The 23,936-nt window shown below is 46.9% G+C and overlaps 1 protein-coding gene across 1 annotated transcript in view; it reads right to left on the bottom strand.

Annotated features, from left to right (window-relative positions):
- cntnap2a (contactin associated protein 2a) overlaps window positions 1-23,936 on the bottom strand; it is a 2,812,093-nt gene that overhangs the window by 47,703 nt on the left and 2,740,454 nt on the right. The window contains exon 22 of the mRNA XM_072508818.1: window positions 11,437-11,664. Within this exon, the coding sequence (XP_072364919.1) occupies window positions 11,437-11,664 (228 nt within the window). The remainder of the gene's footprint in view (window positions 1-11,436; window positions 11,665-23,936) is intronic.

Here is a 23,936-nt window from a genome sequence, read left to right as displayed (position 1 = left end):
GCGCCGAAAAACGCCTGCAAATTCTCCATTTCAGCCAGCACTTAGCCACTGAAATGGAGAATCCAGCCCTGTCTGTTTTCAAGAAGCATTTAAATGTTGTATTTAGGGTGAAGGGGTCAAAGGATAAGGGGGAAAAGCGGGGTTAGGCTATAGAGTTGGATGATCAGCCACAATAATGAATGGTGGAGCAGGCTCGAAGAGTTGAATGGCCTCCTTCAGCTCCTATTTTCTATGTTTCTAACCATATTGAGTTGATTATGTGAAATGTAGTCTGCACACAGTTTTACTCCTTTTTTAAATTATGAGCTGTGTTGCTTGTTTTAGCCTTAGTTTATTTGTTCTAACTCTGTCACCTTTGCTCATGAGTCGCCAGGTATCTTGCTGATACCGCCACGTGGTTCAAGTCCAAGTAATGATTAATAATGCAACACACCGCTTAGTAAGAGTTAAATCAACGCTCATTTATTATATACAGCAATTAATACTTATACAATAATTCTACTTCTAAACTACTACCTACCACTAACAGGCCAATACTTAACTTTGGAACTGGCCCACCAGGTCAGGGAAACGAATGGCCTTTCGAATGGGTTCTGAGCCTGTGGGATTCAAAAGCTGGTACAGGTCGATAGTCAGGAGAGTCTATCTGGTAGCGATCGTTGGAGTAAAACTTACGGTCTTCTTGCAGCAAGGGTCTCGAAGGGTGCGGAGAGGAGAAGAAAGGCCGAGTTGAACTTGGCCCCTATTCTTATAGTCCCCAGGGGCTTCCCGCCTCTCGGGGCGGACCTTGTACCTGGTTCCAAGTGATTGGACTTGGTCCCAATCACTTGGTTCGATATTCTCCAACACTGGAGCGATTCCTTGATCGAGGGGTGGTCGTTTACCTTTCTTTGTGTCAGCTCCTGCTGACGCCGAAAGGTCTGGGTCGGCTTTATGTTGCTAATGTGTAGCAATTGTTCCCGGGAATGGCTGATTAATATGCAGATGGCTGGGTTGTTGTGAAGTTGATGGCTGCAGGTATCGGTCTGGACTGACTTCCCCAGAGGCAAATACACTGTTTTACCTGCAGCTGTCTGTTTGAGTCCTGTGAGCTGATTTTCCCATCAGCCTCTTCCGTTCGCCATTTTAAATCGGGATTTGACCATTCTAATCGGGAGTCAGCCATTTTACATGGCTCCAGCTGTAATCCTTGTGGTTATGAGAAGAGAGCTTTTTGGACGTCCCTTATCTCAGTTATAATGAAGGTGAGTGGAGCCACGGCAGGGTGATGGTGGTTGGTTAGTCTGGAGTTGGGTGGTTAGGATTAGTTAAGTCCTCACTGAGCACTTCCTCGGGTGTGGTTGGTGAGGTGCAGGATCGACTGTGGTGTAGATGTTGGGGTGTCCTGTGTGTCAGAATGTGCTGGGCTAGGCCAGGTCCGGTGCTGTGGTTGGTATCCTGTTGTCCCTGGAGCTGGGAATGTCCCTTCTTGGAGGTACTTATTCGGGGCATCCTGAGAGGCTGGATTTTGCTTTTCATGTGCACAGGGGTCTGGGGTTCAGCGGAGTCCTGTTGATCCTTTGTTACGCTGAGATCCACTCCTGGCAATTCTAGTTCTCCTTCCTTTTTGTTTTCTTGGGAGGTTGACGGCACTGAACATAATCCAAACATGTTGCTGCTGGTCCTCTTTGTATAAATGTATGGAATGATGTTAGTTCTGTGCTGGGCTGAGATTGTGTTATGTTGTGCTGTGTGATGTTTATGTAACACCCTTTCAGAAGTGGGGTTTCTCATGTATTTTCATTCTGTTTCCTTTTTTTAATAAAAAGAGTGGCTACAGGGTAAAAGAATCCGTGATTGGTTCCTGCATTGGTGCAGATGGGCCTGGTATCGGAGGAAATAGGTTGCGATGTGTCATTGATATCTCTGGCGCTGCTGGAATTGAGGGAGATAATATGGTGCGAAAAATTATTCTGAACTCTCATGGCAATTTCGAGTAATTGCTGCGTGGGAAGGTGTGCACCATTTTACTATGTTTTCATGGCCTTATCCTATTTCTCCCTTGTTCTCCAGTTAGGCTTATAGAGGCATCAGATTATGTCTAATGATTGAATTGAGCTAGTTGTACTGCTGTTCTCCTATCTTCTTCTGCATTCATGTTTGCTGGGACTAGTTTTGCTTACGCGTTGTATCTTTCTTGTGATTTTGTTGGATTGTTTGTCAAAATGTAAAACCTGAATAAACACACTTAAGAAAAATAGTGGGGTGACAATTGCTACCATCCAATCTTCAGGAATTATTCCAGAATGTTTCGAATTTGGGAAGATGATCACCAATGCATCCATGATCTCTATAACAACCCCTTTCAACATACTCTGACGCATAGCATTAGATCCTGGGGACTTAGCAACTTTCAGTCCCATTAATTTCTTTAGTACAACCTTCTTATTTGTACTAATTTCCTTCAACTACACAATCTCCTTAGTGCCTTGGATCCCTACATCGTGGAGATTTCCTGTGTCTTCCTTAGTGAAAACAGACACAAAGTAATAATTTAGTTTCTCTATTCCCCATTATGAATTCCCCTGACTCTGCTCGACGCACATTTGTCTCAGCCAAACGTTTCCTTTCTGCATACCTAAAGAAGCTTTTACAGTTCATTTTTATGTTTTTTGCTAGATTGCATTTATATTCTATTTTCCCGATCTTTATCTGTTTGGTTAGGGAAGGGTTCATCCATTTTGAGTGAGACAGACTTGCCACAGATATTTTACAAATACAGTCACCTGAAATACAGCAATAATTTAATTTTATTATTTGAGCATGCAAGACAGAAACAGGCCATTACTTCTAGAAGAATAGAATGACCTTGCCTAACTAGCATTGTACAAAATAAATTATGGAAGCAAATAAAAGAGAGAAAATAATTTTATCCCATAAATTTTTTTTATTGCCTCTCATGACTCTTATGACTGCCATATTGCCTCCATAACCTGGATTTATGATGAAAAACCTAAAGAATTCATATGAGTTTTAAGCAGCATTCATTCCATTAAAAAATTCCAACAGAGCGGTAATTGTGTAACTATGAAATTCATTGTAAGCACATTGTATTTGGTAACTAAATCTGTGCTCAATTATGTGCATCAACACTAAGAATGCCCACAGAACAGATCAAAATAATTTGAGCAATAATGAAAATGAGCTCTTAGGCTAATTTATCTGATCGAGCTATTTGTTAAAATGACAGGAGGCTAGTTGCATGCAAAATGAAACTAAATGAACCGTTACAAGTAGTTGAAAGATTTTCCACAAAACATTGATTATGCTAATACAACACAAGCATATTAATACACGGAATGCACTTAATAAGCAGAATTGGATTCCAAATTCTTACCAAAATACCTTCTATTTAATTTTATTTTGCTCTTGGGACAATGGTGATGCTATCATGGATGTACTGACTACCCCTGCTGGTGCCCCACTGTTATTTTACCCGTGGCAGGGGAAGTTCACATCAGGTGGGTAGACCGGCAGCTTTTAATGAGCAGGCACGAGTCGAGCAAGGGGGTGGGGACTTCTTTTGCGAATTCCCTGTGCCCATTGGAGGAATCCCTCCCCCCTTAAGGTCATACTCTCGCCACCCTTAATCCTAACCCAATGGACTCCCAAACCAAGACCCCCCCATCTCTCAATTCACAGAATCATAGAATTGTTACACTGCCAAAGGGGACCATTTGGCCAATCGTGTCTGCACCAACTCTCTAAACCAGCATTATGGCTAAGTGCCATTTCTACGTGCATTCAAGTTATCATCTAATGACCTCTTGAATGACTCAATTGAACTTGCCTGCAACACACTTCCAGGTAGTGCATTCCAGACTCGAACCACTTGTGTGAAAAAGTTTCTCACATTTCATTTGCTTCTTTTCAAAATCATCTTCAATATGTGTCGTCTCTTGATCCTTTTATGAAGGGGAACAGTTTATCTCTCTGTTCTGTCCAGCACCCTCAGAATTGTAATCATCTCTATCAAATCTCCTCAGCCTTCTTCTCTCCAAGGAGAACAGTCCAAACCTCTCCAATCACTTGGATCTGCCAGCCAGACCCTGCCAATACACCAGACAAACCTTCAGTCTGGCTTCCATAACCTTCGCAGTAGAATCTGCCACTGCTGGACAGAGCTGCTGGCCAATCGGATTGATTGGCAGCTCTTTAAGGTGGATTTCCTCCCAAGATGGTCCAATTAAAGTCTCACTGATCTGTGGGGTAACTGGATTTTCAGTGTAGTGGTAATGCCACTGGCTAATAAGCCAGGCTAATGCTCTGGGGATGTGGGATCAAATCCCATCATGGCAGCTGGTAAATTTAAATAAAATCTGGAATTGAAATGTATTCTGAAATGAAGTGCTATAAAACTACTGATTGTCACAAAAATCTATCTGGTTCACTAATGTCCTTTAGAAATGGAAATCTGCCATCCTTATGTGGTCTGGCCTCCATGTGACTCCAGAATGCACAAATGTGGTTCACTCTTAACAACCTTTGTGGGCGGCACAGTGACGAGCACTGCTGCCTCGCAGCGCCAGGGACCCAGGTTCAATTTCGGCCTTGGGTGACTGTGTGGAGTTTGCACGTTCTCCCAGTGTTTGTGTGGGTTTCATCCGGGTGCTCCGGTTTCCTCCCCAACCAGTCCTCCGGTCCAAAGATGTGCAAGTTAGCTGGATTGGCCATGCTAAAATTGCCCCTTAGTGTGCAGGTTAGGTGGGGTTTTGGGATGGGGCGGGGGAGTAGGCCATGGTAGGGTGCTCTTTCGGAGGGTCGGTGCAGACTCAACGGACCAAATGGCCTCCTTCTGCACTGTTGGCATTCTATGTGTAAATGGTCTAGTAATCCACTCAGTTAAAGGGCAATTAAGGCATATATGACCGTCACATAAAAATGTTATTTGTGTTCTCTTTTTCTCTGTTTCCTTTGTTGAGCTTGTTACTGTTTCTCTGCTTTCTGGTATCACTTGAGGTGAAGGGGGGTTGCATGAGTGGCATAGGTTTAATATTTTTTGGTTTCCAATTTACTGATAGTTAATGTTCTGTGAACTCAGCCACTGTCTTTCACTGCATCTCATACCAACTATTCTCCTGCACGACACTAACTAAAGCTGTTTTGCAGAATTGAGTTAGGGAGATGATGATGTAGCAGTCAAGTCACTGAACCAGTAGCTAGATTAGTAATCCACAGGCTCAGGCTAATGCCCTGGGCACATGGATTCAAATCCCACCAGAGTGGAATTTAAATTCAGTTAATAAATCTGGGATTGAAACCTAGATGGCAATTTCTCCATTCGCGTTGCTCACACTATTCCCAGACAATAGCAAGCCCTGGCAATGCCACCCTGGCAATGCTTGGGCTGCCAGGTTGGCACTGCCAGAGTTCCTGGGCAGTGCCAGGGTGCCAATGACACTGCCAAAGTGGGGGTCCATGGCCATGAAAGAGAGGGCAGAGGGGGGTGAACTGTATGGTTGAGGCCTGAATGTTTTTTTTTTGAAGGGTGGGGGCATGAAGGGGTTAATGAGGGGGGGGTGCGGGCATTTAGTGATGGGGTGGGCTACCCCTCTGGGGTCGAGGGTTGGTGGTGTTGCCCGTATCTGCTGGGAGCACATGATGTCTGTGGGTCTGGGGGCTTCAACTTAACTTTGAGATTGGGATACCCTTTAAAAAGGGCGCCTCAATTTCTGAGCAGTTGGTCTTGCCGGCACCTTTAGATCCTCACTCCAGAATAAATTCTAAATGTGGGATTTTTAGTGAGAAACTCCCCAAGCTCCAAAAAAATGACTTGAGGCCGGAATTCTCCAGCTGTTGGGATTCTCTTTTCCTGCAGGCAGCCCACCCCAGCCCGCAGGTTTTCCTGCAGTCTGGAGTAGCTTCAATGAGAAATCCCATTGACAAGTGGCAGGAAGAGAGAATCCCACTGTCAGCATCTGGCGTGCCACCGAGAAACACACGGCTGGCTGGGGGACCGGAGAATCCGTGCTAAGGGTGGGAATCCTGCTGGTTACAGCGGTGTGATTCTCACTGGCTTTCCCACACAAAATGGTATTTAAAGGGCGCGGTGTAACCGAATCGCAACATGTGTCGAGTGTGTTTAACCGGGTGTTTTCCGGCGCTTGCAGCGTCGAGAAAGACCATGCTATCAAATGGGACTGTGTTGCAACCCGGGGCCTCAGCGGAGAACGCCCCGTCGAGGCTGCACTTAAGTCCCGTTTCCTGCACTGAGGAGCTCCGCGCGCCAGAACTCAGTGCAGGAGGAGATTGGACTGTCAATTTTAAATGGCGGCAGATCTCTCGACCCCTAAACATGACCTATGGATATCCCAGTAAAGGGGTCCTCGGGAGGCCCCCGCATACCACCGGGCCCAAAACCCGGCATGGGCACTGCCAGCCTAGCAGTGCCAGGGTGCCACCCCTCCTGGAGGACAACCACCTGGCGGTCTCTGATCCCCTGGGAGACCCCCCCCCCCGGTCTCTGATCCCATCCCCTGGGAGAACTCCCCCCCAAAGTGCCGTTCCGCCTGGTTTCCTTTTGTGAGGACCAGCACTGAACAGTTAAGGTCTCCGAGGCGATGGTGTTAGATCCCAATGCTTCGGGTAAATCAGGTGAGCTGCATATTAGAGTGAGATTAACTGCTCACTCTAATGTGCAGATTTGCCAAATACTGGGCAGGATCCAGGTCACGGCTTTCCATTAGACCTCCGTGTGGTAGATCGCATCCGATAGATTGCACCTGTAGTCATTTTGTGGGAGAATCAATCACCTTGTCTCAGAAATTATGACCGTGAAATTATCACTGCTTGTTGTGAAAACACATTTGGTTCACCAATGTCCTTAACCTGTGTCCTTACCTGGCCTGGCCTACGCATGGCTCCAGATCCGAAGCAAAGTGGTGGACTCTTAACTGTCCTCTGGAATGGCCCAGGAAGTCATTTGGTTCAAGGTAATTAGGGATGAGCTACAAATGCTGGCTTCACCAGCAGTAGTACCCAAATCCCATGAAATTAAAAGAACACTTGTTTTAAGATGTGTTCATAGTGCTAAAAATAAATAACAGTCGATGGAATGGATGCAGCATAAAGAGAGAAACAGGCAGCATTGGTTTTAAAAGTCACTTTTGCTTTTCTACAATACCCAGTTAGCTTGGATATGAACTGGTGCAGATAACGTGGAACTGACAGAAGGTAAGGTTTATGATATCACCATACCATTACTGTCTCATTTGCACAAGCACACTCCAAACTGGGAAGGTGCCTTCCCTTGGCAATGACAACAGAATACAGGCAAACATCAAATGGACAGAATTGTGAAAAAAAAAGTTAGGACGAACCCCCAAGTCGTGGTCAGGTGATTTCAGAGTTTAAAAGCCCTCCTCTTATGGAAGAAAGGGAAGGTGAAATTGAAACGACTATTGTTTTATCATGCCTGAATTACCATCACACATGACTGCCTTGCATAATAAAGAAATTTTCATTTTCTCTGGCAACAATGCTTTGATAGAAAAATGGGTAGTGAGTCAGAAAATGTAAGTTATTGACTTTTCCCTCTATAATAAAGCAAGTATGCTTCCTATTTAGAGTAAATCAATCATCAGAACTTTCAACAAAGTAATGTCAACTTTCCTCAAGTCAATGAGTCTCTTACAATCCTTTTTAATGAGTCATCTCAATTGCTGTTCAATTTTTACACATCTCTACAACATTTATTTTTATTTTTTCACCTTCTCTAATGGCTGGAGGGAAGGGAAGGAGACTTAACAGAACTTCTGATAACAATATCACTTGTTTTCTGAGCTGAGTAGATGCAATTTTCAGTGTTAATTACACTAAATGGAGAAAAATTGGACTCTAGTGTCTTATTTTAGCTTTTATGTGCTCAACGGTTGTAAATGGTGTCAGGAATGTAAGCTCACATTCCGATTGAGTGTGGCGTGATGCCAGCTTGGTTAAATTAATTTGCATGCACACACCTAACAGCAACAAACACACAGGCAGCTGACCTCAGTGTGCAAAACTGACTTCACTCTGTGCTGTCATTTTTGACTCGATTGTTCGAGCCTACATCCTCTAACATACTAAAATAAAACCCGTTAGACTTCAATTCAAATTTCTAAATTCAATCCTGACATAATAAACACACAAAATAAATGAATCACCCTTGTGTAGTTCCTTCCTTCCCCTCTTCCCTGTGTCTTTAGCTCTCTTTTAGAGTTCTAACTAGGTGCTATGCAGCATGGGTGGTAGAAAGCTGTTGACATCCAATTGAACATTCTGCAAATACCACAAGTAGCTCTGAACCTAAAAGGGCCTGCTAGCCACTTGTGATATCAGGCACCAAGCTGATGCATGCAGCCAATGCTTCTTGCAAAGCGCAATTTTAACATGCTGCCTGCAATGCAATGAATGGATATATCTCATTTCCCACATTTAGATTAGTCAAGGTAGGAAGATTTGTGAGTTAGCTGTGAGGTACTGAAGTGCTTTGCATGTTGGTTGAAATTTAGTTGCATTCACATCAGGCAGGAACAAGATAGCAAGCTGCACAATTGCCAGTTTCCTTTAATGAAGCCTGGGATGAAAGGAATGGGTGGATGGTTCCACTGTAGATCTCCATTAGTGACCCATTTTTCTTGCATGCTACAAAAGCTATGTAGCAGAACTTCCTTCACAGGTACAATTATACAAGGTTTAGTAGAAATGAAAGCAGATTAGGACCGTCTGTCAGCCTAGCTCTCAAAATAATTTTAGAACAAGGTCACCAGTGTCAAGGCGTTTTCATCTGACAGCTGTCATTTCCTCAATAAAGCCCATCAATTAACTGATATAATTTCATAAATAAGTCATTAATTTCCAGGGCATTGTCTCCTGGTGGCTAGCTGAATGTGGAATTTATATATGTCTGGTGGGTGTAGGTGGGTAGATGATCTGTTTCCAGGAGTCTAATACAGCTTTTACAAAATCATGGGGCTACAGATTACCGGCAGGGGGAGGCCACCTGGCTCCTCCCACCTCACAGAAGCGAAATTGGCTGGAAACCAACTCGTTCTGCACCAGCCCACCCTGCAACCGTTATGTACTGCGGGTGGGCTAAATTGCTTGACAAGTGGGACTTCTGCTTTGCACTGGGGAGGATGTCCCATCCTTTGGAGCTGCTGGCCAATCACATTGTCTCGCAGCTCCAGGAGTCCCAAGATTTCATTAATAGGTGCTGCTAGGACTGCAACCAGTCTCAAGAAGATGGTGCAATGGATACTGGAGTAAGGTAATTTTGGGGTATTGGGAGGAGAGGTCAACTGTATTATGGTGTAGGCAGTGTATTATTGGGATCAACTGGCTTGTTAACAAGCTCAACGGAACCGTGATTATTTAAATATGGCAGGTGAGCTGCCGATTTCAGCACCGCCCACTTACTGTCTTCTGGGGGTGAGCAACTACCCTATTTTCGTTGCTCCTTCTGCTAGCCCCCATGCTGAAAACATGCCCAGTGGGAGCATGTAAAATTCAACTCATGGCTTTCATCAGAAATCAATTTGGTAACATAATTGTTTAAAATGCTGCAATTTTCAAAATGGCAGCCGGGTAAAAGCCAGCTATAACAATTTATAGCAGCATGATATTCTGATTCCACAAGGAATACAAAAAAGGTGCAAATATCAGTTTTGTTACTGTAAAAGAAAGCAGGTCAGAATGTTAGGAAAAAATCTTCGATTTTAATTGGATGAAAAGATGGGAATGACCAATTATTTAATACAATCCAAGTGGTGACTGTTGTATGGTGTTTGATACCATTTGGCACGTCTCAATTAAGTCTTTAGTCTGAATAAGGTAACCTGCATGAATTTATTAACAAGAACTATGTGCATATATACAGTAAAGGGTTCAAGCTGAGGTGTCCCCATGCTTGCTTATGCACACAGCTCTGTCCAACACTAGACTGACTCCTAGGTGGGGTCATGTGTTATTTACAATGTCGACAGGCCCCACAATCTGATTCACTGCATTATCATTGGTTGACTCCATTGCCGCTCATTGGACTGGACATCATCCTTCTCCGTTATTGCCCCACCCTCCAGGTACACAGAGACAGAAAAAATAACTAATTATTAGGATTTCACATGCTCTTGATTGGATACGCCCCTCAATCTGAACCATCAGAAATTCAGGAATTGGTGCCTTGAACACAACATGCCCTTTCTGAAGTCGGGCTCGAAGTCTGCATGGCCTCCGAACTTAGCATTCCCGCAGCAAGGGTTCAGAGAAAGCTACAAACCTTCATGGCACATTTGCACGGTGCTTGCTGCACACACTGGTTGAAAACCACTGCTTTACATCATTTTGTGGGCAGTACTATACTCAGTTCCACATTAAGCCAATATGTGGCAGGCCCTCTGTTGAGACCGAAGGCAAGGACTCCACACATAGCCAGATCAATAGGATACAAGGTTTATTCTACTACTCCACAATACAATAAACTGTCTACCCACTCCCCTCAGGGTCCTCACCGATCCCCCCCCCCCCCCCCCTCCCGACCTGCTCCCAGGTCAGGGTTTATATCCTGTGGGTATTCCTCCAATTGGGAGTGAGGCACGATCAATTTGGCTGGAGACGAAGTTGAATTCAAACTGAGGCTTTATTAGTATCTGAAGTGTGGCCTCCTACAGCAGCTGACAAAATGGCTGCTAGCTGAAGGCCACGCATATTTATAACCTGGCTCCTGGGCAGAGCTAGCATGCAGGGGCGCAGGTGAACCTGCAGTGCAGGTTCTCCCGTACAACCCTTAATATAGGAACACAGTAGTTTACCACAGGGAGGAAGCTCTGCCCCCTAATCACCTGGTGTGTTTGTATTCTAAGGTGTAGAAGGGGAATTTGATACAATGTAGTTCTGACCCCTTGAGGTTGTAACACCCTCATACTGCAATGACTGTTGCCCTTCCAACCTTATAGTTGTTTAGTTAATATTTTTTTAAGTCCCTCCATACTTCTCACTGTTTCTGTTATGATACATGCAGATTCAACTTTTGAAGTTCGTTATATTGCACATATTGATATATATTATAATAAAATCAAGACATTGACCTCACATTATGAGTGCTGCTAGTCATGTCAATGTGAATAGGTGGAGATAATCTGATGAAAATTACAGAAAATATTCTTCAAATGTTTTCTGTTATAAATTTCATTTACATGGCTCCTGGGGAACAATGTAGTACCATTAAATATTAGACTTTCACTTGTGTGACCTTCCAGTAAGTGCACAGAAAATCTGGCGTATCCGTAATGAATGAGTGATCCAGTTGAATCTTCCTCACTGCCCAGGCAGTAAAGTCAAAATTACACCATAATGTATCAGAAGATTAACAGTAAATTGAAAAGTGAAACAATGAACAGTTTTTATTCTAGACCATACCTGAGCCAAAATGCCACGGATCTGTTGCAGCTGGCATTGGTGAAATGGTTAAAGGGGATGCACCACAATTGGATTCAACAAATTCTCCTTCGACTCTGACTGCAGAAGTAGTTCTGGGCCTCAGTGCAGCCTTAAGTGGGGCAATCTGGTTAAACTGAACTCGTGACAGGCAGCCGACAAAACCCGGCGTATTATACTTCTGTACCTCCTGGTCAATGTTCCCAATTTCTGCAACAACAACAAAAACATCTGTTAAATAAACATTAAGTATCAGATTCAATCTGAACATGGACACTGTACTTCAGTAGATTGTTTTATTGATTAGCAAACTGCCTGAAAGGTTATCTTTCAAAACAAGTAATCATACTCAGTTTAGTATACTTTGGGTAAGGGTGAGAAAAATAAGTTGCAATATGCATACAAATAGAATAATGATAATTTTTAAAAATATAAATTTAAGTACCCAATTCATTTTTTCCAATTAAGGGGCAATTTAGCGTGGCCAATTCACTAACCTGTACATCTTTGGGTTGTGTGGGCGAAACCGACGCAAACATGGGGAGAATGTGCAAACTCCACTTGGACAGTGACTCAGAGCCGGGATTGAACCTGGGGCCTTGGTGCCGTGATGCAGCTGTGCTAACCACTGCGCCACCGTGCTGTCACAAAAAGAATAATTATAATACCCTATCTCCATTGTTACACTAAAGGTCCAGACATACAGACCTTGGGTTGACCAACATCTAGGCTTGGTTTAAGTGGACGGAAGTGGAGAATTCTTTGGGAGCCACTTACCCCCATTGTTTCTGGGGTTGTGGGGATGGGTAATGCATTTGCCCATATAATTTTTAAAAAAAATTTAGAATACCCAATTCATTTTTTCCAATTAAGGGGCAATTTAGCATGGCCAATTCACCTAGGCTGCACATCTTTGGGTTGTGGGGGTGAAACCCACGCAAACACGGGGAGAATGTGCAAACTCCACACGGACAGTGACCCAGAGCCGGGATCGAACCTTGGACCCGGAGGCAGCAGAGCTAACCCACTGCACCGTCGTGCTGCCCTTCATTTGCCCATATAATAAAAAGTGCAAGTTAATATAATATAAATATTGCATCCAATGTCTTTAAATTAACAGTTAAACGAGTTACTAACTAGATTTTCAAAGCAGGAATAGAGAGGGATAGTTGACATCTTTTGCTTGAAATTCCAGCACCTTATTTCGGAATTTGTCTCCAGTGGCTTGAGCTCAAGCTTAGCGCTTCTGAGCTAAGGTGCAGCAGGAGTCACTGCTAAGGATCAGGAAGGCTGAGAGTTTCCTGGAACATATGTTCCAGGAGATGATCACCTCATGGGCAGTGAGATTTCAGGACTGGAGATCGGTGGCTGACTGGAAGAGTAGGTATAGGAAATAAGTGCAGGAGTCTTAGGCGGCGAGTACCACTTTCAGATACTTAGCATTGGATACACCTGGAAGGAGGGCAGTGTGGACCACCAGCACTAAGGACAAAGGACTCTACAGTGGGTAAAGAGCAAGATATTGAAATGCAATTGTTGTCAGGACATTCCATTGTTTTTTTAAAAAATATATATTTTATTCAAGATTTTTGGCCAAACATAACAGTACGTAGTGTTTCTTTTACACAATAAAGCAATATAAATAACAGTGGCCAGTTTTAAACAAATAAATAAATAATATATAAACGAAAACAAAAACTGAATGGCAACTGCCTTGTCCAAAATAAATACTCTCCAAAAATACAATCCAACAATCCAATATACAATTACCTATAACAAATACCTATACATATTATACATATACAATAACATCTCTGAGAGTCCGTTCGATTCCTCCCCCCCGGGTTGCTGCTGTTGTCTACTTCTTTTCCACTCCCTCTATCTTTCTGCGAGGTAATCGACGAACGGTTGCCACCGCCTGGTGAACCCCTGAGCCGAACCCCTGAACACAAACTTAATCCGTTCTAACTTTATAAACCCTGCCATGTCGTTTATCCAGGTCTCCACACCCGGGGGTTTGGCTTCCTTCCACATTAACAATATCCTGCGCCGGGCTACTAGGGACGCAAAGGCCAACACGTCAGCCACTCTCGCCTCCTGCACTCCCGGCTCTTCTGCAACCCCAAATATAGCCAACCCCCAGCTTGGTTCGACCCGGACCCCCACCACCTTCGAAAGCACCTTTGCCACCCCCATCCAGAACCCCTGTAGTGCCGGGCATGACCAGAACATGTGGGTGTGATTCGCTGGGCCTCTCGAGCATCTCGCACACCTATCCTCTACCCCCAAAAATTTACTAAGCCGTGCTCCAGTCATATGCGCCCTGTGTAACACCTTAAATTGTATCAGGCTTAGCCTGGCACACGAGGACGATGAGTTTACCCTACGTAGGGCATCAGCCCACAGCCCCTCCTCAATCTCCTCCCCTAGTTCTTCTTCCCATTTCCCTTTCAGCTCATCTACCATGATCTCCCCCTCATTTCCATGTATATGTCCGACACCTTACCATCCCCCACCCATGTCTCTGAGATCACTCTATCTTGCACCTCCTGCGTCGGGAGCTGCGGGAATTCCCTCACCTGTTGCCTCGCAAAAGCCCTCAATTGCATGTACCGAAATGCATTTCCTTGGGGCAACCCATATTTTTCCGTCAGCGCTCCCAGACTCGCAAACGTCCCATCTACAAACAGATCTCTCAGTTGTACTACCCCAGCTCTTTGCCATGCTCCAAATCCCCCATCCATTCTCCCCGGAACGAACCTATGATTGTTTCTTATCGGGGACCGCACCGAAGCTCCCGTCCTTCCCCTATGACTTCTCCACTGCCCCCAAATTTTCAATGTAGCCACCACCACCGGGCTTGTGGTGTATTTCTTTGGTGAGAACGGCAACGGTGCCGTCACCATTGCTTGTAGGCTAGTCCCCCTGCAGGACGCCCTCTCCAATCTCTTCCACGCCGCTCCCTCCCCTTCTCCCATCCACTTACACATCATTGAAACATTGGCGGCACAGTAGTACTCACTTAGGCTTGGTAGTGCCAGCCCCCCCCCTGTCCCTACTACGCTGCAAGAATCCCCTCCTCACTCTCGGGGTCTTCCCAGCCCACACAAAACTCATAATGCTCTTCTCGATTCTTTTGAAAAAAGCCTTCGTGATCACCACCGGGAGGCACTGAAACACAAAAAGGAATCTCGGGAGGACCACCATTTTAACCGCCTGCACCCTACCTGCCAATGACAGGGACACCATGTCCCATCTCTTAAAGTCCTCCTCCATCTGTTCCACCAACCGCGTTAAATTAAGCCTGTGTAATGTACTCCAATTCTTGGCTATCTGGATCCCCAAGTACCGGAAGTCCCTTGTTACCTTCCTCAACGGTAAATCCTCTATCTCTCTGCTCTGCTCCCCTGGATGCACCACAAACAACTCACTTTTCCCCATGTTCAGTTTATACCCTGAAAAATCCCCAAACTCCCCAAGTATCCGCATTATCTCTGGCATCCCCTCCGCTGGGTCCGCCACATATAGCAACAAATCATCCGCATACAGAGATACCCGGTGTTCTTCTCCCCCCCTGAGTACTCCCCTCCACTTCCTGGAACCCCTCAATGCTATGGCCAGGGGTTCAATCGCCAGTGCAAACAATAACGGGGACAGAGGACATCCCTGCCTCGTCCCTCTATGGAGCCGAAAATAGTCAGACCCCCGTCCATTCGTGACCACGCTCGCCATCGGGGCCCTATACAGCAACTGTGCCCACCTGATATACCCATCCCCAAAACCAAATCTCCTCAGCACCTCCCACAAATAATCCCACTCCACTCTATCAAATGCTTTCTCGGCATCCATCGCCACCACTATCTCCGCTTCCCCCTCTGGTGGGGGCATCATCATTACCCCTAGCAGCCTCCGTATATTTGTATTCAGCTGTCTCCCCTTCACAAACCCAGTTTGGTCCTCATGAACCACCCCCGGGACACAATCCTCTATCCTCATTGCCATTACCTTGGCCAGAATCTTAGCGTCCACATTCAGAAGGGAAATGGGCCTGTAGGACCCGCATTGCAGCGGGTCTTTTTCCTTCTTTAGGAGGAGCGATATCGTTGCCTCTGACATAGTCGGGGGCAGCTGCCCCCTTTCCCTCGCCTCATTAAAGGTTCTCATCAGTAGCGGGGCCAGCAAGTCCATATATTTCCTATAGAATTCAACTGGGAATCCGTCTGGTCCCGGGGCCTTCCCCGCCTGCATGCTCCCAATCCCTTTCACCACTTCCTCCGTCTCAATCTGTGCTCCCAGTCCCACCCTCTCCTGCTCCTCCACCTTAGGAAATTCCAGCTGATCCAGAAAGCACATCATTCTCTCCTTCCCATCCGGGGGCTGAGCTTCATATAATCTTTCGTAAAATGCCTTGAACACTCCATTCACTCTCTCCGCTCCCCGCTCCATCTCTCCCTCCTCATCTCTCACCCCCCCTATCTCCCTCGCTGCTCCCCTTTTCCTCAGTTGGTGGGCCAGCAACCTGCTCGCCTTCTCCCCGTATTCGTACTGCACACTCTGTGCCTTCCTCCATTGTGCCTCTGCATTACCTGTAGTCAACAAGTCAAATTCTACATGTATCCTTTGCCTTTCCCTGTACAGTCCCTCCTCCGGTGCCTCCGCATATTGTCTGTCCACCCTCAGAAGTTCTTTCAACAACCGCTCCCTTTCCCTACCCTCCTGCTTTCCTTTATGTGCCCTAATAGATATCAGCTCCCCTCTAACCACTGCCTTCAGCGCCTCCCAGACCACTCCCACCTGTACCTCCCCATTATCATTGAGTTCCAAGTACCTTTCAATACACCCTCTCACCCTTAAACACACCCCCTCATCTGCCAATAATCCCATGTCCATTCTCCAGGGTGGACGCTGTTGTTTTTCTTCCCCTATCTCCAGGTCCACCCAATGTGGAGCATGATCCGAAATGGCTATAGCCGTGTACTCCGTCCCCGTCACCTTTGGGATCAGTGCCCTTCCCAAAACAAAAAAATCTATTCGTGAATAAACTTTGTGGACATAGGAGAAAAACGAAAACTCCTTACTCCTAGGTCTACTAAATCTCCAGGGGTCTACTCCTCCCATCTGCTCCATAAAGTCCTTAAGCACCCTAGCTGAAGCCGGCCTCCTTCCGGTCCTGGACCTCGATCTGTCCAGCCCTGGGTCCAGCACCGTATTAAAATCTCCACCCATTACCAACTTCCCCACTTCTAGGTCCGGGATTCGTCCTAACATACGCCTCATAAAGTTGGCATCATCCCAGTTCGGGGCATACACGTTCACCAATGCCACCGCCTCCCCTTGCAATTTGCCACTCACCATCACGTATCTGCCCCCCACTATCCGCCACTATAGTCTTTGCCTCAAACATTACCCGCTTCCCCACTAGTATGGCCACCCCTCTGTTTTTTGCGTCTAGCCCCGAATGAAACACCTGCCCCACCCTTCCTTTGCGTAGTCTGACCTGGTCTATCAGCTTCAGATGCGTCTCCTGAAGCATAACCACATCTGCCTTAAGTTTCTTTAGGTGTGCGAGTACCCGTGCCCTCTTAATCGGCCCGTTCAGCCCTCTCACATTCCATGTGATCAACCGGGTTGGGGGGCTCTTTACCGCCTCCCCCCCTTGACGACTAGCCATCTCCTTTTTCAATCCAGCTCCTCACCCGGTTCCCACGTAGCCGTATCTCCCCCAAGCGGCGCACCCCCCCCCATACCAGCTCCCCCTTCTCCCCAGCAGCAGCAACCCAGTTAACCCCCCCACCCCGCAAGATCCCAAACTAGCGTAATTGCACCCCCCATGTTGCTCCCAGAAGTCAGCAAACTCTGGCCGACCTCGGCTTCCCCCCGTGACCTCGGCTCACACTGTGCGAGGCCCCCTCTTTCCTGCTTCCCTGTTCCCGCCGTGATTACCATAGCGCGGGAACAAAGCCCGCGCTTCCCTTTTGGCCCTGCCCCCAACGGCCGGCGCCCTCAGCTCCTCATCCTCCCTCCCCCGCCCTCCCCCACGACATGGGGAAGAGAGAAAAGTTACATGGTCGCAGGATTAACAACTTGGGAAGTCATCTCTTCCCTCTTTTCCCCCCTTCATCCCACATATTCACCCCCCCACTTTGTCCCAAACGTTCTTTTTCTGGCCCGCTCACTCCAGTTTCTCCTCGACAATAAATGTCCACGCCTCACCTGCCGTTTCGAAGTAGTGGTGTTTCCCTTGATGTGTGACCCCCAGTCTTGCCGGTTGCAGCATTCCAAATTTAATCTTCCGTTTGTGCAGCACCGCCTTGGCCCGATTAAAGCTCGCCCTCCTTCTCGCCACCTCCGCACTCCAGTCTTGATATACGCGGATCACCGCGTTCTCCCACCTACTGCTCCGAGTTTTCTTTGCCCATCTGAGGACCATCTCTCTGTCCTTATATCGGAGAAATCTCACCACTATGGCTCGAGGAATTTCTCCAGTCCTCGGTCTTCGCGCCATAACTCGATAGGCTCCCTCCACCTCCAGCGGACCCGTCGGGGCCTCCGATCCCATTAACGAGTGCAGCATCGTGCTCACATATGCCCTGACGTCCGCACCTTCTACACCTTCGGGAAGACCAAGAATCCTTAAAATTCTTCCTCCTCGCATTATTCTCCAGCACCTCCAGCCTTTCCACACACCTTTTGTGTTGTGCCTCGTGCATCTCCGTTTTCACCACCAGGCCCTGTATGTCGTCCTCATTCTCAGCAGCCTTTGCCTTCACGACCCGAAGCTCCTGTTCCTGGGTCTTTTGCTCCTCCTTTAGCCCCTCAATCGCTTGTAATATCGGGGCCAACAGCTCCTTCTTCATCTCCTTTTTGAGTTCTTCCACGCAACGCCGCAGGAACTCTTGTTGGTCAGGGCCCCATATTAAATTGCCTCCTTCCGACGCCATCTTGCTTTGTGCCTGCCTTCCTGGCCGCTGCTCTAGAGGATCCACCGCAATCCGGCCACTTTCCTCTCTTTTTTCCATCCGTGTCCGGGGGGGGGGATTCCCTTCTGGATTACAGCACGTGTTTTTTGCCGTTAAAATTGCCGTTGGGGCTCCTATCAAAAAGAGCCCAAAAGTCCGTTCCACCGGGAGCTGCCGAAACGTGCGACCTAGCTGGTCATCGCCGCACCCGGAACAGGACATTCCATTGTTGGGGAAGACATTTCTGTAACTGCCATTGAGAGCCCCACATGGTGTGTTGCCCTTCTGATGCGAGGGTAAAGGACATCATGGAGAAGTTGCAGAATATTCTTCAGGACAGTGAGTCATAAATTGTGGCACACATCAGCACCAATGACACAGAAAAGGCAGGTTTGAGGTCCCATGGAGCAGGGGTTGGAAGTTAAAAAGCAGGACTTCAAAAGGTAGTAGTCTCTGGATATCTCTCTCTGCCATGTGATAGTGATAGTAGAAATAGAAAGATTGGGAGGATCAATGCATGGCTTGAAGATGATACAGGAAGAAGGATTCCATTTATTGAGCTATTGGGACAAGTTCTGAGGTAAGAGGTACGTATTTGAAAAGGCTAGGTTGCACCACAATACACCCGGGACCGAAGTCCCAGAATGAAGGTTCACTCTTGCGGTTGAGGACCATTTAAACTAAATTGGCAGCAAGATGGACATCAGCATTTAGAAGTAGAAAAGAGGAATCAGGGGCATAAGGGAGTGAGTGTTATATAGCACTAGGAAAGGATGTAGTACAATGATTGATAGGAACAGACTAATGAAAGTCAACTTGGGTAGTTATTTAACTTGATCATGTTTATATTATATTTACTGTGTCCAGGACAGGGGAAAGATGGTAGGTAGGATGGTTCCTCCTTTTTCCACCTCTTGACTGACTGCAACAGGATGTGCTTTAAAGAGTAAGGGCACAGTCTTCTGGCCTCGTTACACTCGCGCTCAAGTGAAACGAGACCAGTGAATAGCGCGAGAGACAAAAACGAGATCCACGCCAGGCGTCAAACAGTTTTCAATGCAACTAGCCCACTCCCGCAGGCGAAATCGGGATTTCACCGCAGGATGCCAAGAAACCAATTATCCAATGACCTCCTGTCATTCAGCGGCCTCCCCAGCAAGCGGTCACGCTGACGCCGATTAGTACTCCTTTTTAAAAACATGAACCTGGCAGAAGGGCTTCTGTGGGGAGCTGAGGTGGTGAGTAGCCATCTTTCCTCATAGACAAAGAACCCGGGGGCGCTGGGCTTGTTGCCCCGTGCTCGGCGGGTGGTGGGGGACCCTCGGCTGGGGGAACCTCCGCTGTGGTGAGCCGCCATGAGAGGGTGGGGGGGGGGGGGGGGGGCGCACTGGGAGGCAATCCCTGGATCATGGGTACTCGTTCCAGGAGCAACCTTTGTCCCTGCTCGTCTGCCTCACCAACCATGCATAACCTCCACCGATTGCCAAGGCCTCTAGCCATTCAGCTGAAGGCTATAGGCTCTAGGGTATTGGCAACTGTGATTAAGTGAGCACTTCACACAACCTAAGTGTGTTCCCGTGGATGAGCGGGTCATGTAGCATGTGGGAGTCATTGCCTCGCATCCCAATCAGACCCCTTTGCCTGGACAGTGTAGCTGAACACCGCAGGCGGCAACACCACACACGCAGCAGCCAGCATTCGAACATCCAGGGAATGGGACACAGCTCTGGGGGACATGTCCATGGCCGGAGGATGAGTGAGTGCTACGGGGAGGGGCCAGCATGCGGTCCGGTTGACGTTTGAGCGGGTGTCTGGGTACAGTGTCTGGGGCCTGGTGAAGGGGACCTTCTGCGGTCGGGAGTACGTGGGCAGGGTATTCTGGGTAGGGGGGTGGGAACCACCTTTGTCCCAGGCAGCACTGGCTGCCTTGTGGCTCATCCTCCGGGACCCCCAGGAGAAGCGGAGATTCCTCCTGGCCTCCACCGTATGCCCAAGTCAGCTTCCCCGAATCTTGGAGCTGGTCTTCTTGGCACCATTATTGCGAGCTGGCTGGGGTTGGCCAAGCACAAGTACAGCTTAAGTACTGCTCGACCTTGTTAGCGGGGGGCTGGCGAGCGCGGTCCCGGCGAATCAGCTGGCGAGTTGTCATTTGCAGCGAGAAGCCCGGAGGCCTCGTTAAGTGAACCAATTAACGTTGACTAGCATTGCCGGCCTTGCTGGGCTGAGCGTTGAGAAACCTGCGGCAATTCCCACTCGCTAGCTCAGTTGGAAATTTTTCCGGAGAATCCCGCCCTAAGAGTTTTAACACCTTGAGTACGGTATCTCTTAAGAGCAAACACAAGACAGGTTTACTCATAAAATTTTAAATAAAGAGTAAATGTCTTATTTCTCAACATCCAAAATGTATTCACAACAGCATCCTCTCACACACGCAAACAGGACACAGAAAATGGCTGTTACAAAAGAGCGAGCATGCATTTGGGTTCTTAAAAAGTCCAAAAAGTACTTTAGTCTCTAATGTTGAGATGGAAGCTTGAAAGGTTGCAGGTCTGAGGATTCTCTTTTGGTTCACTGGAAGTTGGACATTTCTGGTGACAAATTCATAGTGGCGCACTACTTGCAACAGCAGACCTCTGCTTCGCTCCCATTGAGGTTCTGTTGAACCACTGCCATGAATATCTGGCTTGGATCTTCAAATTGGGAGGTAAATGGCTTGCCCTATTTCTCTGCCTGTTGGTGGACTCTGAGCAGGTTTTCACCCTTGTAAGGTGGAATTTCGTCTCTCTCCCAGAATGATAGCCATCAGGCTGCGTTAAGAAAAATCTGAATAAATGTTTCTTATCACAAACTGGTTTGTCACTTGATGGGTGTTCCCACTGTGCACACAGTGACGTGTCCCTGGTGACGTAAGCAGTGACACAGTGGTGTCTGAATCTTAGACATTTTCATCTGTTTGCGATAGAATGATTTTTACCTCAAACATATTCTGTGAAATTTCATTATACGGCCCCGAGTCTGGAGGGTCAGTGGGCATTAGTTTTTGCAGGTATTTGGAGGATAGCGGCTGTTAAATCCACAAGCGAAACCTTCTGCATTTTTAATGGTTTCTCAATGGAAGGTTCCAAGAGGCTATTTCCATTTTAATGTGCTGACCAGATAAGCAGTTTCATATAATTTGACAGAAACGAAGGGAAGAGAGGTTGCTTGCCTTCCTGACTCCACCTTTTTCAAAATAAATTGCCCAATTCCCATTCTGCTTTTAAAATTAAAGTGTCACTTTTTTTCCATAACATTATAAATAAAACTGCATGGCTGTGAAAGCTGGAATAACTAACAAGGTGTAGCCATGTAAAATGTCTGACTCCCGATTAGAATGGCCAAACCCCGATCTAAAATGGCGAACGGAAGAGGCTGATGGGAAAATCAGCCAACAGGACTCAAACAGACAGCTGCAGGTAAAAGTGTATTTGCCTCTGGAGAAGCCAGACCAAACCGATACCTGCAGCCATCAACATAACAACACCCTAGCCATCTGCATACTAAGCAGCAATCCCCGGGAACAATCGATACAAAATAGACACACAAAGCCGATCCAGACCTTTTGGCGCCAGCAGGAGCTGACACAAAGAGAGGTAAACGACCACCCCTCGATCAAGGAATCGCTCCAGTATTGGAGAATATTGAACCAAGTGATTGGGACCAAGTCCAATCACTTGGAACCAGGTACAAGGTCCGCCCCGAGAGGCGGGAAGCCCCTGGGGACTATAAGAATAGGGGCCAAGTTCAACTCGGCCCTTCTTCTCCTCTCCGCACCCTTCGAGACCCTTCTGCAAGAGAACGTAAGTTTTACTCCAACGATCGCTACTAGATAGGCACTCCTGACTATCGACCTGTACCAGCTTTTGAATCCCGCAGGCTCAGAACCCATTCGAAAGGCCATTCGTTTCCCTGACCTGGTGGGCCATTTCCAAAGTTAAGTATTGGCCTGTTAGTTGTAGGAAGTAGCTTAGAAGTAGAATTAATGTATAAGTATTAATTGCTGTATATAATAAATGAGCGTTGATTTAACTCTTACTAAGCGTTGTGTTGGATTATTAATCATTACTCGGACTTGAACCACGTGGCGGTATCAGAAAGATACCTGGCGACTCAAGAGCAAAGGTGACAGAATAAGAGCAATTAAACTAAGGCTAAAACGAGCAACATTTTGGCGACTCTGATGGGACCCGATCTAGAAGTGGAAAACCACTCCGGGAGAGCCCAAGAAAGTTTGAATTAGAATCCAATTGGAAAAAAAACCCCACAAGTGTTCAAGCAGTTCTGATTAATAGTCGTAATTCGGAAGTGTGTGTGTGCATGCGTAACTAACAGGGCTATAAGGTAAAACTGATAGATTTTTGTTGAGTCAAAATTGTCGGATGTCTGTATTTTCGGAAATTAGCGCAAGCCGTACCCGCATTTACGACACCGCCTTAGCCCCCTGTTCCAAATTTAAACGAAGCAAGCGGATAGGAAAGATGGCCATGCAGGCAATGCAGCGCCTCATGAACCCTGAGGAATTTGCGGTCGCAGCAACCAGCAGCAGTAGAGTGGGACAGTGTCCCATTTGGGAGGAGGAAATCTGGAAATATCTCAAGGGCAAAGGATGGCTCCTGTGGAATGATTTCTGCGATAATGACGAATCAGGTCCCAGATGTATAGGGCATACTTGGTGGGAGAACACGAGTGAGATACATAAAAAGAGCTCAGCGAAAGCTCGCAAGCCGATGGCAATCGTGTCCTGTTTGGCACAATTGCAAGGCACAGAGGAGGTCGTCAAGACGCTCTGCAAAGAAGTAGAGGGCATACATCGGATGAGTAAAGTCGATGTAAGCGAGGTTGAGAAAGAGAATTTAGAGTTAAGGAGGAAATTGGCAGCAAAGGATGAAGAGGTGGCTGACGCCAAACGGGGTCACCAGTCTTGTCTGGCGCATTTAAGCAGTTTCCAATCACAGTATGAAAAGGCCTATCAGGACACGCAACATGCAGTCCTGGTAAGGAAAGAGACAGAAAAGCAGGTGGAGACGCTACAGAAACAATGTAGTGATCTCATGGCAGCCTTGAGAGCACTCCACGCTGCCACCACATAACAAAGACAGAGCATCATAGATCATGCAAAGTGCCGGAAGCAGATTGCAGAGCTGCAGTCACTGCTTTCTGTTCAGAAAGGTTTTCAGGAAACCTTTGGGGAAAAGTTAGACCAGGAAGACGGCCCAGATTGGGAAGAGTTACAAGAAACAGCGCAGAGATATGTTCAGGGAACATGTGCGCAGAGAAAGCCCCAAAGGTGAAAAGCACCCCAAACCCCCCACACAGCAGGTAGTTCAGGCTCCAATGAACCCTATAACCACCCACCGCACAGCCACATCGGACGAGGCGGAATTTCTATATTCCACCCCCTTAACAGTGACCCAATTACTGGCCGCGTGTGCAAAGATCACACCGTTCCTCCCCGCTGCAGACCCCCACCATTTCTTTGCCACA

Source organism: Scyliorhinus torazame, chromosome 6 (genome assembly GCF_047496885.1).
Source record: "Scyliorhinus torazame isolate Kashiwa2021f chromosome 6, sScyTor2.1, whole genome shotgun sequence".
Classification (NCBI taxonomy): Eukaryota; Metazoa; Chordata; class Chondrichthyes; order Carcharhiniformes; family Scyliorhinidae; genus Scyliorhinus; species Scyliorhinus torazame.
Note: the sequence above shows the minus strand (reverse complement) of the source record. Positions and strands in the feature narration are given on the sequence as shown.